The sequence below is a fragment of the Mustela nigripes genome, chromosome 14, assembly GCF_022355385.1.
Source record: "Mustela nigripes isolate SB6536 chromosome 14, MUSNIG.SB6536, whole genome shotgun sequence".
Classification (NCBI taxonomy): domain Eukaryota; kingdom Metazoa; phylum Chordata; class Mammalia; order Carnivora; family Mustelidae; genus Mustela; species Mustela nigripes.
In genome coordinates this window covers 54569336-54584576 of record NC_081570.1, presented here as the reverse complement: position 1 = coordinate 54584576, position 15241 = coordinate 54569336, and the positions used below count along the sequence as shown (strand labels likewise).

The window sequence follows — 15241 nt, the reverse complement described above, 5'->3', positions numbered from 1 at the left end:
GAATACAACTTCTCTCTGCCCCGATGGGTAAGAGTAAGCTTTCAACAAGACTAAAAAAAAGCAGCAGTATAAATCTGAGGTTGCTGAATGAAGTATCCCATTTCAAACTCATTGGTATCCAAATTTAGTTTGCCTTGAGCCCGTCTTTAGTTGTTATGGCCTAATAATTTTGGACAACATTACTGTAATTCCATCTTTGGCTATGGTATCCAGCTATGGCCAAATGTCTTTGTAAATTGATCATAACAGTTGCTCTGGATCCCAACCATTCCAGATCTTTGCACATGGTCTCCTTTCTCACCAACTAACAAACACAGGTAATTGGAGTTCTATGCTTTGCGATAAAAAAAAAAAAAAAAGCGCTTGATTCCACGGGTGTTAAGAGTATTATAAGAGCTTAAATTAGGAATTGAATAAAATCTATACAAACAGCATAAGGGAGAATCCTCCCTACAATGTAGAGAGGATAAGGAATTTGATGAGGGTAGTAAAATTATTCTGTAAACATTGTTTCTTGGAAAAAATATCCCACTGGCTTGCCTCCTTGATTTAGGAAGCAAAGCAGGAAAAGAAATTCTTTGTCAGTTTTTAAGGTTCTAGGATAGCACCTGTCAATCAGCATTTATTATACAGGTGGCTTCCTTGGTGGCTAGAACAAGTTAACACAATGCATATAATATTCATAGGAGAGGAACAGGGCATGGCACTAAGAAGGACACTCCATAATCTGTCCAGAAAATATGAAGCAAAACAGTTACGTTGACAGTAACTGAATGTTGCAATACTCTTTCATCATACCTGTTAGTGGGAAATGATGGAGGATATTTCTTCCCTTTGAAGAACTAACTTCGTATTTACAATTTCTTTAAAATGAGGAGCCTCCATCATGATGAGCACTGAGTAATATATAGAATTGTTGATCACTATAGTGTACACCTGAAACTAATATAATACTGTATGTTAACTATATGGGATTAAAAGAAAAAACAAACTTTAAAAGAAAGAATAGAAGGCAAGAATTCGCATACCCCCCAAAATGGGCCTCCAATATTGCCATTTGGTTTTTGAATTGAAGTTACAAAAGAAGTTACACAGAGCTGAATAACATGCTCATAATTTTTTTGTGGTGGTTGTGGACATTGAGGGCTTCAAAGAAAACATCATAACTAAATTGGGAAACTTAACAGGTGAATTATTGGATGGCTCTGTGGTTGCTTTAAATAAGGGCAACACTCAAATTAAGTACAGAAGAGGGCGCCTGGGTGGCTCAGTGGTTTAAGCCGCTGCCTTCGGCTCAGGTCACGATCTCAGGGTCCTGGGATCAAGTCCCATATCGGGCTCTCTGCTCAGCAAGGAGCCTGCTTCCGTCTCTCTCTCTCTGCCTGCCTCTCTCTCCATCTACTTGTCATCTCTCTCTGTCAAATAAATAAATAAAATCTTTAAAAAAAAAAAAAATTAAGTACAGAAGAAAAGAATTTCCTTAGGAACTAACAATGGAAATTGCCTCAGATTGATCTGGGATGGAGAAGTCAGAACTAGAGACATCTTTCAAAAAAAAAAAAAAAACATATATATATATATATGAATAAAATAAAGTAAAATAAAATAATATATATACATATATATGTATATATATAATAAGAATTTTTAGTTGAGACCAGGGATATCCATCTCCAAAGGTCTTTCTGTGCAGAGTTATTGGCATTAATACAAGTATTTTTAAAAGAATGTTCATCCAATTCAGAATTGCCACCCAGCCTGGAGGGACAAAGACTTGGATAAGATATTGTAAGATTTAGATGTTACAGCTAATATTCCAGTACCAAATATAAATCACTTTTGCTTAGAGTTCTACACCAAAGGAAACATCAAAATCCACCTACGTTTCCTTTGATGCCTGTAAATGGTTACTTTTCATTCATTCAGATTTCTGAGAGGCTGTTAAAGATGCAGTTGAAACTGCATAGTTAACAGAGAAGGAATATAATTAACAATATAATTAATAATATATGTATTTTTTCATTTAACAATGAAAAAATTGTCTTCATGGTATTGTTACTACATTTGAGTACTAAAAAGAAAAAAAAAAAAAAAACCCTAACTCTCAGCCGTAGAAATAAGAAAAAAAGTAAGTAAAAAAGTAAGAAAAATGGATATTGAAGTTAGACGTAACTCTGTTTATCTCTAAATGTCTAAGAGTTTGCTTGTTTCCTAGACTAATTTTAAACATTTTTCTCTATTCCTGTAAAATTAGTGGGATTTCCCCCCAAAAATCAAATAGTGAAGGTCTTCTGAGTGTTTCTAGTGCAAAAGGAGTATACTATACTTCATTGATTCTGATATGTGCACTTTTTCACATTTAATATCTCTGGAATTGGAATGGGTTTGAGAATTAAGTGTGATAAGAAAGCACTGTTAGCTTAGTTTGAAGTTTTCCCCTCCCTTTCTTAGTCATATATAAAATAATAATGTATCTTCTTAAATTCAGAAATGCACAGAAAGTCCTATTTTCAGGTGCGTCATCAGATTTTCTACTTTATAATCACAGCTTTCATGAAACATTTTATGTCCAAATTTTGGGAGCATATTCTTTAAAAAGTTTAGTGCTTGGATTGCATTCCACTATGCGATAAGCCAGTACAAATAAATACATACAAAATTTCCACCACACTTGACCCATTGGCTCAGATGTCATAGGAAATGTCAAAAAAAGTATTGTGTGGTAGCAGGGAAATGTTGAGCCACCAATCTCAAAAGTTTGCTGCTGAAATTCTCTATCCCCCGCAAGCCATTTGACTGCATGAAGTTGACATTCCAAGTCAGTCATGAATAGTCAGCTCTTTGGTGCTGAACAGCCAAAGCACATCCTCTCCAAAAAGAGATAAACAGCAATACATAGGAGCTGCCAGGCACCCATCTGACAGGACATTTACGTCAGAGGGAAGTGGCTGTCAGGTGACGCACAGCAGCAGGAAGTAAAGAACAGGATCGTGAGGAAGAGGACAACCAAAAAAAACAAACAAAATACAACAATCCCCCGCCCCAAAACCCCAGAATCAAACAAATCAGAATGGTCCTCAGCAATGAGGCAATATAAGTATCTTCTTAGGGATATATATATATATATATATATATATATATATATATATTTATATATATATATATGAAATATTATATTATATAATTAACCCCTCTATCATTCATCCTGAAAGAATGCATACTGGTTGTGCTAAGAATCAAAGTCACTGGCCAGGATTTGAGACTTCTTTGGCAGGGAGTATAAAAACACATTGTATAAAACATGGACACAGTTCAAATTCTCTGTGTGTGTCATTTTCTCTATGAATCTCAATGAGTTTAAAGAATATGTTAGTCAGTCATCTGAGGTCAGTTGAGGTCTCCTTTGCGAGGGAGAGTTTATGCTTCTTACTTTCCTCTCTGACCATCTAGGAAAATCAGAGTTGGTGGGACAAATAGTCTTGGGGAAAAACCAACCCCAAACAAAAGCCTCCAAATAAAACAAAAACAAAAACAAACAACAACAACAACAACAAAAAACAGAGCAAGAAGGGGAAATGGCTGTAGCAATTAGGAGTATTAAACAGTGTCCCCCCAAAGTTGGGACATTACAGAACAAACAAACAAAAGACTCCAGAGAGAACTGACTGAACAGGCATCTTAAAATAGGAAGCCCCAAGTTACCTCAAAGGATGATGCAGAGAAAAACGGAACTTGGCTATATTAATAATGTTGAATATCTGTTCATGAATAACTGACTATATTTTTACCAAATTTGAAGGATTGTTCGGGGCTAGTCTGATTAAAAATAGAGAACACATGATATAATTGAAATTCTATTTGGGGCCCCTATGAGGCACACCTTCATTCATATCCCTGGGAAAATAGGGAATTCTCCAGAAGAGCTTCAGGCTTTGATCAAAGTACTTCTCACATGGTCATGCTCTTCTTGGGTAAATGATAGCAGGGATTTATTCAGCTTTGAGTTAATGATTCTCCCAAGCAGTGCAGGAGGGGCCAGCTGGTTGACAATATGGAAGACTTGGAGGGGAATTCAGACAATAAAGGAAGCCAGTGGGAGAAAATGGAAGGGCAGAGCCCCAGGTTAGAGATACCATGCAAACACGAGAGAGACAACTGCTTATGGAAGACGGGTAAAGAGGTCCAGAGAGATGAGCCTTGGGAAGAGGAAAGATGAGGCATTTAAACCTGGGAAAACCAACCAGCTGAGCAGCCAGTCTCAACTCTTGACTTTCATCACACCAGAAGGAAAGAGGCACAAAGGCATTTACTGAAAATGCCAGCAATGACTTATTTCTCAGGGAAAACTGACCACACATCACTGAAATGCACTAGAAAAGAATGTCACAAAGTTTGCTCAAGTCCCACAATGCCAACACTTATACCATCTGTCAACATAAGGACAACCAAAAGTGATGAAGAAATGAAAGCTTTAAGAAAATAAAAGATTGAATTTTGTGATTTCTCATGTGGTACACGACTAGAACTTAAATAAACATTCCTCCTCAAAGGAGACTAGTTTTATTATAGTAATAATATGCAAATTACAGGACCTTATTTGATGATTTTTTCTTTACTTTTATGAGTAGCTCTGTATGGAATAGCATAAGAGAATTCCTGCAAAATACAGGTGTAAATGATCTTTTATTTGTTTATTTGCTTAGTTGAAGCATTTTGCCTCCTTTGCTGAGAAGGTGCTTTCAAGAGAAGAGTCAGCTGATAGTAGCAGAACACAGAGCAAAACAATTTCAACCAGAAGTACAGGGCCTTGAGGTTTTCAGATCATACAAAATAGCCAGTCAAAACAACAAACGGATTAAAAGACAGGAGATAATTTTTACCAACTGTGGGAGTGGTGGCTGCGCTCAAGGAATTGGTGGATGATATTGAAGAGGTACTTTCAGCTCGGGCAAGGGGTGCTATCGGAGGAGGGCTGGAAGAATGTATGGGAGGGCTAAAAGGTCTGGGCTGCAGGAAGAAGAAAAGAGAAGAAAATTAGATACACTTGTTCTGTGTTATTGACACCTTCCAGCCCTGGATATGACAACTCAGGTTCTTAAAAGAGTATAGGCGACACCATTTTTATTTTGAAATTGATTCTATCTCTACAGGGGCTTGTGGATGGAGTTAGAGGAAACACAAACCATGGTGTGATAGCTTATACCCATTTAAACATATTTAAATACAGTATACTCAACTGAGCTAGCTAAACCAAATATTATGGACATCACTAGTTTGTAACTTCTGTGCATGGACAGCAAAGAAACGGTCCTCTTCCAGAAGTCTCTTAATTGTTCACACAGAATGTTTGTCACCTCTTCAGCCTTAAAACATGATGCAAGAAACTTCTGGAACAAATTTATCAGGCTACCATCCTCCTCTATATTCACATGGTGTGCTTAACACCAATAAGTTCTCTTAGTCTGGGGACGGAAACCAGGACCTACCTCTTTTGGAGTCTTCCCAAACCAGATAAACAGGGTGAAAGGAAACCTCTTTCTTTCTAAAGGACTTAGCACAATTGAGCATTACTAATTTGCCTCAGATGCACTGTAGCAGAACTGAGAACCCCAGCCTCCTAATCCTATCATTTTAGATCCCGACTTGAAAGATGGTAGAAATTGAGGGAGGGAGGGTTGAAATGTATACCCATGCTGCAGTGACCAGATGCCACCTGTCAGGGTCATTCGTACGAGGCCATGGAGGTAGCCTGTGTGGCAGCATTTTGGCTTCTGTTTGTCATTCTCACCGTGAGTCTCTGAGCAAGCAAGGGCAGAAGGGAACGTACCACATCTCCAACTCCAGGTTTTCCTGGAGGTAGCTTTGGCCGAGATGGAGGCCGGGGAGGTGGCGGCGGAGGGGTGGTGCTGCTGCAGGGAACCAAGGGAGTGGCTGGTCTAGCTGGCGATGACGCACCTGAAAAACAAGCTGGTATTAACAGTGGCCCTAAATGCGTGTGGCTGAGAGCAGTCATGGCCGAATGCCCCTTCCCCTTCCTCCCAGTACAGCGCCAGCCCCGGACACTTTTCTTCACCCCAGCAGTTAGTACACTCAACACTCTAGCATCTAGTGTGTATGTGTGTTTTTTTCTTTTTTTTAATAAAGAAAAAAAAAATCACTCCGTTGAACTAGAGTTGATGGCAGAAGCTGAAGCTTATTGCCTTTTGTTGTCATGTGACACCCAGCGAAAGGTAAATCCGATTATTCTCTGTGATGGAAAATACGCTTTCAATCCCTTTCAGCCTGGTGGTGGGGACCTTTCATTTTCACCACATACACACCAAACTTCTAATAAATTCTCTTGTTTTGACATATTCAGAATTTATGTCCAAGGTGAAAGTGGAGGTTAGACCTCGAAGGAAGGTGAATGATTTTTCCGCATTATATATATATATATATACATATGCATACATACATATACATATATATATATATTTTTAAACATGTATAAGAGAATTATCCTTTTTACTGTGCTTCAGAATATGAATGCAAACTTTAATAAATAAAAGTAAACACTTGATGGCAAGCAAAGGACAGAATATAGGAAAGAAATGTTACACGAGTAATTTGCAGTTAGAATCTTAATAACAGAATTACACTAAATTTAGAGGATTGTATTTTTTGAAGGACGCTGTTTAGGAATCTGTTCTACGTAGAGTTGGCCCATGATGATTTTTGTGGTGATTTTGAAAAGACCCTCTTGGATTTACTTTTCTGGCTGTCAATGACAAACATGGGAAACACAGAAGACACACAGAGGCCGGCATGCACACTAATCAGCACACCATAGGGTCTTGAGACTCAGGGGGTCAGACTATCCTTAGCCAGATCACTAGGGGGCGTGAATTAACTACTTGATTCCAAACCTGAAGAAATTCTGCTCGATATTGCAAACAGTGCTTGTTCAGAAAAGGTCCAACCAACTCGGGAGGTTTTGTCACTTCGGTTAGAAGCACAGGTATCAGATCATTCCAAGAAAATTCTAAGAAATCCCGCCTCAGGAAAATAACTGCCCACTCCTCTCCTCCCATCCAACATGCCACAAAACTGTGCTTTCTGGAGAAACCCAGATCAGCAAGATGCTGGTCTCCATCTCCAGATCTTCGGATTCCCAAAGAGCTTTGAAGTTGAAAAGCAAAACCCATCATCTTGGAATCTGCTCTCATCTTAGGAGAGTCCCTGGGGGGTAAACCTTGCTCCCTTTATTTAAATACAACCTGAAATTGTGATTGTGCTGTGTTTCCATGTGCTGTTTATTCTATGTGTAGTTTCATTAGTGTGAAACCCTACTAAAATTACTGTCCTCTCCATCCCTATCTCTACTGCCTCTCCACCCCATCACCTTTTTTCTGTATTCTTACTTTTTATTTTATTGGGTCAAGATCAATGCTAGGCGCTTCACATGCATTATTTTATTTTATCCCACACCAAGTTTTGTAGGAATGTACTATAGTTACAACCATCAGAGCTAGAGCTCAGAGATACTGGGTAACTTGTTCAAGGTCCCATAACTCGGATAGTTGATTTAAGTCCAAGGCCCAAGCTTTTAAATGCAGTGTCTTGTAGCTTTAGATAGAATGTGAAGTCCCACATTTTGCACAAAGTCTGCCCTCACTTTTGCAACAGCAGCTTGAACATATCTCTTTCAACGTAAATATTTTTAGTCTTTGGCTAATCTTTTCTTGAATTAAAAAAAAAGAAGATATGTTTTGACAGGTCCCACTACAAAGTTTCCTTTTGACTTAATAGACTGACACCCAGGATGTTTTCAAGGAAACAGAAGTGACATCAGAGAGATGGAAAATAAACCTTTAAACAACAAAGTCGTTGTCAGGAAGTTGCATGGGGCTTTTTCTAGGTTCTGTTTCATTGGAAAACCACGCCATAGGAATGGTTCAAAATATCTATCCATGGTTTTATTTCCAAGAAATAGTCTTCTGAATCAAGCTCAGGAAAAGGTCAGCTGCTTATCTTTTTTCTACATGTTCTAAGAGGGAAAGTTTTGAAAATCCCTGTCAGTAGTGCTTGGGAAAGTTAATGAAAAAAACTGAATGAAAAGGCAGATGATCTGAGTTCTGGCCTTGCCTGCCTCTTACTGGCTGTGGGATCTTAACCTCTCGGAACCTCAGCTTCTTATTTTAAAAAATGAGACATTTCTACCTTACAAGGTGGTTGTAACAGTGGAAATGGAAAATGCATATCAAGTGTTTATTAAACTATAAAATGCTACACAAATAAAAGGAAATAGATGTTGACGATGATGGTAAAGACTGTCTTTTCCTGTAGACACAACTAAAAGCAAAGAAAAAAGTGGCTAGTTAACTGTTTTCCACTTCCTCTCACTTTTTTCCTAACTGGATTGATTTAACTGATTTGTTGTGCAGTTTGAAAGACACTGAGGCACTGCTTAAGAGGCAAAACCCTCTTGACAGAACCCTGAGGTTCAGCAGAGGGTAGTCAGGGCCTAAGGGGAATTTTATAACTGAACTGAGACTTCCCATGCTTTTGTGAGATCACACAATTGTTTCATATTCTAGAAGACTATTTGTAGGTCTCTAGCCTCATTCTTTGACCTGGAATTATACCTTCATTTCTTCTACAAGCAGTGTTTACTCCCAAGAGCTGTGCTGGGAAAAAACCTGGACATTCGCTGTTTCAGATTTAACTTTGAAAATCACCCGTATGTTATCTGAGTTTCATAAGTTCAAAAAGTTGACAGCCATTGACAGGCTTTCAACCCATTTGCTGCTTCAACTTGAAGTTCTAACATAGTTTTTTTGGTAGCCACATAATCACTGCTTCAACTTCTGTCTTTCTTTGTTGGCTAGTGGCTTCCCTATTTGGACTCTGCCACTCTACAAGACTTGTAGTTAGGAAATACATTCTTTAGGTCAACCCCAGTTAGCTCACACTCATTTGTTTATAAATGTGTGTGTGTGTGTGTGTGTGTGTGTGTAACATCTAATATTGCCTTAGTTTCTCATGTTGGAAAGTGTTGCACTAAACATTCTATCTTTATGCACACCTCTCCTTACCTGGTCTCTATGGGCCAATAGAACTCTTTCTCTGTCCCATTCCCTGTCACACCACCCACAAGGGAGAATAAATGGCCTTTGCCAAAAGAATCATCATCTCCATTCCAATAAAGCAAAGTTCTGGCCAAACTAGGTATTTATAACTTTGCCCCAAGGAAATGGAAGTTCTTGGAACAAATTCTTAACTTTCAATTGCTTTTCAACATCAGGTAACTCAACTGATTCACAAGGCTTCATGTAATGTCTGCACTTGGTCAGTGACCAAGTGAGTGAAATTTTAAAATTAAGCATAATGGTGCCTAGTTAAATATAGTTTGAGATGTACAGGAAAACTAGTGTTATCAGACTAAATTTTATAAAAAGGAGGTCTTGAGAAGCATGGCTCATTTTTAAAACATGAGGCCATCTCCCATTATCTTAATCATAAATTTACATTTCTGCTAGTCTGTGTATATTCCATCAATAAAACATTAAATGGCAAATAAACTGGGACTTAATTAAGGAGATAATTGTGCAAAGTTTTATTTATTCATGAGCTTCATTGACCCAGTTCAATCTTCCACTTAGAAATTCAATCTTTTATCTGCAAAGTATAGGGTTTTTTTTTTCCAGCTCAATTATTAAGAATCAATAGTCTTTACTGGTAACACCTAAAAATAATTTCAAATGATTTATGAAGCTAAACAGAGAAATGACAACAAAATTCTTGAAGATTTCAGAAAGAAAGCTAAGGCTCCCTTCTTCACTCATTAGATCAGTGGTCAATTCAATTAAATATCTTCCAGAGTCTTGTGGAAGGTGATGGAAGAAACAGTTGAGCAACAACTCTGCCCTGTCCTCCCTTCCCCAACTAAACCTGTTCATTTTGAGGCAAGCACAGTGACCCACCACTGGAACAAGGGGGTTATTCCTCTAGAAGTCTTTTCAGAAGACTGAGAGCCTCGTTCTGGGAGGAGAGCACCATTAAGACTCTGGAAGCCTTTGGTGAGTGCTGTGAAGTGTGTAAACCTGGTGATTCACAGACCTGTACCCCTGGGGATAAAAATATATGTTTATTAAAAAAAAAAGACTCTGGAAGCACTCCCCTCTCTGACAGGAGACAGGACTGAAGTTTGAAATGAGAGCTTTAATTACGATTCTTTTATTACCTTTACAGTTAAGTAAGGAAGCTTATATCTCCAAAATGATCTAAAAATGCAACAGAGGATGAAGGTGGGTGCTCTAACCCTTTAGAATTATTGAGAGGTGCAGAGAGAGAGGGTTTTTAGGGAATTGTTGGTGACCCTGTTGATGACACAGGTCCCGACAGGTGGGTGTCAGTGGTCAAATAAGTTTGGGAGATTTTGTAACTAAACTTTAAGAGTAGTGGAGCATAAGAAATAACATGGAGGTCATGGGGAGATGGAGAGAAGGGAGTTGAGGGAAATTGGAAGGGGAGATGAACCATGAGAGACTATGGACTCTGAAAAACAATCTGAGGGTTCTGAAGGGCAGGGAGCCAGGTGGTGGGTATTATGGAGGGCACGTATTGCATGGAGCACTGGGTGTGGTACATAAACAATGAATTCTGTTATGCTAAAAAGAAATTAAAAAAAAAAAAAAGAGTGCCTGGAGAGCCCTGGGGTTAAGAACTCAGGCTTAGAATCAGACAGACCTGAGTATGACTGAGTATCCCAAGTCTGTCACCTGTAGCTGTGTAAACTTGGGAAAATTACTTGACATCTCTGAGCCTCAGTATTCCCAAGTTCACACAGCTGCAAAACAGGAGAAATAAGAGAGCATTTATCACATGGGATTGTTGTAAGGACGAAGCAATGTGCACATAGGATTAAGATGATAACCAGGAAAAGAAACTATAGCTGTTATTCTTGGCAAATTAAAGGTTCTCAGGGGTCCTGTGGTAAAGAAAACTGCTAATTTTGTTTTAACACAATATGCCCCAAATTTATTTGCATATTAGGTAGTTGTCCTTTTTCGGTGGAGGAAGGCACCCGGGACACAGGCAGTGATAGAAAAACATTGATTTTGTGTGGGGTACAGGTGACTCTCCAGCCCTCTCCTTGATCAGACTGGATGCTTGAAGCACAGGAATTCTTAAACACAGAGCAAGCCCTGAACTACTCCACTGAAAGAGGCAGCAATGATTAATGAGTATTAGAGTGGAGACAAATGTCTTTCCTTCCGGTCTCTTACTGCATCGAAATAGCATAAACTTGGTCCCCTCTTCCAAAGCAAATGAAAAACAAAAAACTCATGGTACTCAGAAGGTGCCTAAACTAAACCTACAGGTACAGGAGGGAAGGCCCTGGGGGCAAAGGGGGCTGGTTCTTGCCAGATCAATGTGAGCAACAGTAGGAGAAAAAATATGGAAGAAGAGACATTAGAAAATCTTCATCTTTCTTCAGCGTGCATGGCAGGTGTTGCCATCCTCTTATATGATGGGAACTCAAAATGAAGCTTCAAAGAAGGGAAACCAAAATGTCAGGTTCAACATCAACCTTTGCATAGAAAGTCCTAAATGTCCATTTCTGACAGACTTCCCCATCACCTGTCACCATGCTTTGAGTTTACTTCACAGCTGATGAGCTCACCAAGATAAAATCAGAGAATAATTTGTCTTCAGGGGCAACTTGATACACTGTGGATGTAGTAAGGTACGTTCTTTTTGCTGTCCCCTAAGAATCTTATTTTCAAACCTTACTTCTTTTTTTCTGAAGTAATTAGAGGGGTTAACATGGTTCTCCCTCTACGGAAAAAGAAAGAACTGGAAAAAAAAAAAAAGTAGAAAAAGAAAGAACACAGTGACCTACCTACCAAAATTAGGACCCTTGGGAAAAAAACAGTATAAACCTTCAGTTATAAGATGAATACAGTCTGAGGAGCTAATGCATAACACAGTGTTGTATTGTATAATTGTATTGTATGATTGATGACACCATATTGTATAATTGTAATTTGTTGAGAGAATAGAGCTTAATGTCCTTGCCTTCCCCCTATCCAACCCCACCCCTCAAAGGTAAATATGTGGTGTGTTAATTAACTCGATGGGAAGAGTCCTTTCACTATGTATATAAATCTATAGCTCAAGTCAGTCATCACACTGTACACTTTAAATATCTTATAATTTTGCCAATGATAATAAAGCTGAAAACAAAATAAAACAAACTAAAAAACGTCCTTGTACAGGCATCTGACAGGGAAATTAGACACTTAACATGAAACTCTAGGCTAGGAAATCTGCCTTTCTAGAACTTTCCTGAAGTCCAAACAATGACAAAGCAGCTTCTTTAAAAAATATGCACTTCCTAACAGCAGGGTGGAAGGCAGGGCGCTCCCAAGGAGCGCTGGGACCAGGGTGCAGGGCAGAACACATCACAGACTTGCACTATGAGGGTGAGCATTCGATGCACTAGGACATGCCATGGGGCCACAGAACACCCAGACCAGAGGAGGGATGGCTGAAGCTCTAAAGCCAACTGCCAGGCAGGAGGAAGGTGTTGCTTACGCTGCAGCAGCCACGGCCATTCCCCGTCACATGAAGCACACTCAAACAGTAAGACGTACCACTGGTGGTCCCCGTACCACTGCCCGAGCCAGGTCCAGGGGATGAAACCACAGTCCTGTAGGTGGGTGGTGGTGGGGGAGGTGGGGTCGCTCTCTGTCCCAACCCAAAATCTTTGGGAGATGAGATTGTTTCTAAGTAATCATCTTTAATGAAGGTCTGCTCAGCGATTTTCTTCTGGACTTCTTCTAAATTGAGCGGCGACGGTACATTGCGAGGACCACCAGAGGGTCCTGGGGGTCCCGGGGGGCCTGGAGGGCCCGGAGGGCCCGGAGCTGGGGAGTCAGATGGGTTGTCTGATGCAGCTGGTGGGGACACCACCTTTTCCCTTGGAGTCAACTCTGGAGTAACACGTTCCGGGGACGTATCAGAAAAATGGACCCACTTTTCTTCAGCATTAACAGCAACAGACTTGGGGGATAACACGGGCCCAAAAATGCTGTCCAAGTCATTGATTGATGGTAGTTTTTCAATTTTGGCCTCTGTGGCTGACTGGTCATTTCCTGTGGTTAAAGTAGTTGATTTTTAACTTTAATCGACTTGGTGAAAATTATTTGTATGGGGCGGGGGCGGGAGGGGTGAGGCAAAGCATGGTAAACAGATTGCCCAGCAAGGTGTGAAAATAACCCGGATCAGAGCTGAAGGCGAGGAGAGCATTCTCTGCCCCCATAATGTGAGCATCACTTTTTTAGATTGTGGTTTTACCCTTTCTGCTGGGTGACCCCAGGTAGCTACTTTTACCACCGTGGGGCGCTGAGCGCTCTTCCGCTCTCAAAGGCTGCTCACAAGAGTGCGGCGAAGGGTGATCCCTTTGAAAAGGCTGCGCTCGGAAGAGGTTCACAGAGTTCAGGCTCTGGAACTGCAATTCCAAAAGGGAGGTCCCTTCAGAAAGTCTAGCCTATAGACAGCCCCGTAGAAAAATAATTGACAGCCGAGAATCACCCTCATATTTGATCAAGACTGTCTGTTCCAGCTTATTAAAATGTATGCCGAATCTAAGAATATCTGTTAGTTTAAAAAAACTATTGTATCAAAATCAGCTGTACATCCCCTGCCTTAAAAACACCAGAAACACAATACAAAGTTCATTTAAAGAAATATCCCCACACGTATATTTACAAACACACACATATACATCCCACATTCAACACACACAGGTTATTGAGAAGACATCTACTACTTATCAGAACTGTTACCTGTATAGGTATTTAGTAGGGAGGAAAACTGTCAAAACATCTTGATCATTTCTTTTCCCATCAAGTCTAAGCTGTGAACATTGTAGGTATAACTGTGATCTACATCTATCTGGAGCCATGAAACAGAAAAGTCTCGGTTTTGCTACAACATCAGCCTCAGCTCTTCTCTTTAATTCTTATCAGTGATAAGAGACAAAAATTCAAAACTATCTTCTACACTTGGCAGGAAATGTTTGAAAGCAACTGCAACATGAAGCAGTACACTTTTTACCCACTGAGGTTATCGAAATTAGAAGCTGTTCCCTGAGTGATTGCAAAGCATGAGCTGAAGCATCTTTAAATAACTCATTGGTTCTAAGAACTGGCTTGGTTCTTCCATATTTCATGATAGAAAAGAATTAACCTTCAGGGCTCCAAGGCTACAGATAAATGGGGTAGCAGGTTGCATGCCCCACACTATTTATAATATTGTCGCTGGTAGATTTATTTATACCTAAAGTATTTATGGGGACACAAGGAGCCAAAATGATTTGAACTTGCAAACACCTTTACCTGTGACTCTCTGGATGACTCTTCGCTGGGTTTTAATCAATATGAATTTCAAAAAATGACTATGCATTGCACTTGGTCTTGTAGATAAATACCTACCCTGTAGCTATCAAACTCACCAGGCTGCAAAAATAGCAAAGGACAAAGCAGCAATAGCATTCCAAAGGGGATAAGGAACCATATTCGAAGGGCCCAGACACATCACATAGCAATTACTGCTTTGACTTCCTGGCCCAGGAGGACAAGGTAGATTATAAATTGCATGAGTATGTAATATTGATTTTAATAGAAGGTAAAGAGATGCCCTAGAAAAGGTCTGTCTAAAGACATGTGGCAATTCTTTTCCATATTTCATTATCCTTACACTAGCTCTTTGCCACAGGATAATAATGATTCCTGGGGGGAAAAAATTCCCCACCTCCCAAGCTCACCCATAGACTGTACATCCTGGGAACCATTCTATGTCTTTGTAGCTTAGGCAGTTTTAATTCTAGAAAAACAATGATTGGCTCTTGGGAAAAATATGAATTGTGCCTTGAGATTTTTAATTTTTAAATCGTTAACATGAGATCCAACAAAGGGAAATGCCAATTGGACGAAGACTTGGAATATTGAGATTTTCTTTTTCTTTCATCTCACAAGTAAATGCAGCCTTCATTCAACAAAATGATACCGAGGAAAAATGAGTTGAGAAAGAGAACCTTTTTGTGAAACCAGAAAGTGATACTTTAAAATAAGTCTGCATAGTAAATTGTCATGGAAGGAAAGCCCAATGCAAATTTTTTCATCCTGGAGTCTCTACAGCTCCTGACACGTCCGGGGCAGGTTGAAGTCCAGGGCCACTGCTGATTGCTGTTATC

The 15241-nt window shown here is 39.6% G+C and overlaps 1 protein-coding gene across 17 annotated transcripts in view; it reads right to left on the bottom strand.

Moving 5' to 3' along the window:
• SGIP1 (SH3GL interacting endocytic adaptor 1) overlaps window positions 1–15241 on the bottom strand; it is a 207306-nt gene that overhangs the window by 52986 nt on the left and 139079 nt on the right. For 9 of the 17 annotated variants that reach the window (XM_059375035.1, XM_059375047.1, XM_059375034.1 and 6 more), the window contains 3 exons: window positions 12639–13139; window positions 5828–5955; window positions 4881–5007 (listed from right to left, as the gene is read on the bottom strand). In XM_059375035.1, coding sequence (XP_059231018.1) covers window positions 4881–5007; window positions 5828–5955; window positions 12639–13139 — 756 coding nt within the window. The remainder of the gene's footprint in view (window positions 1–4880; window positions 5008–5827; window positions 5956–12638; window positions 13140–15241) is intronic. The other 8 variants (XM_059375041.1, XM_059375043.1, XM_059375042.1 and 5 more) reach the window with 1 other exon arrangement.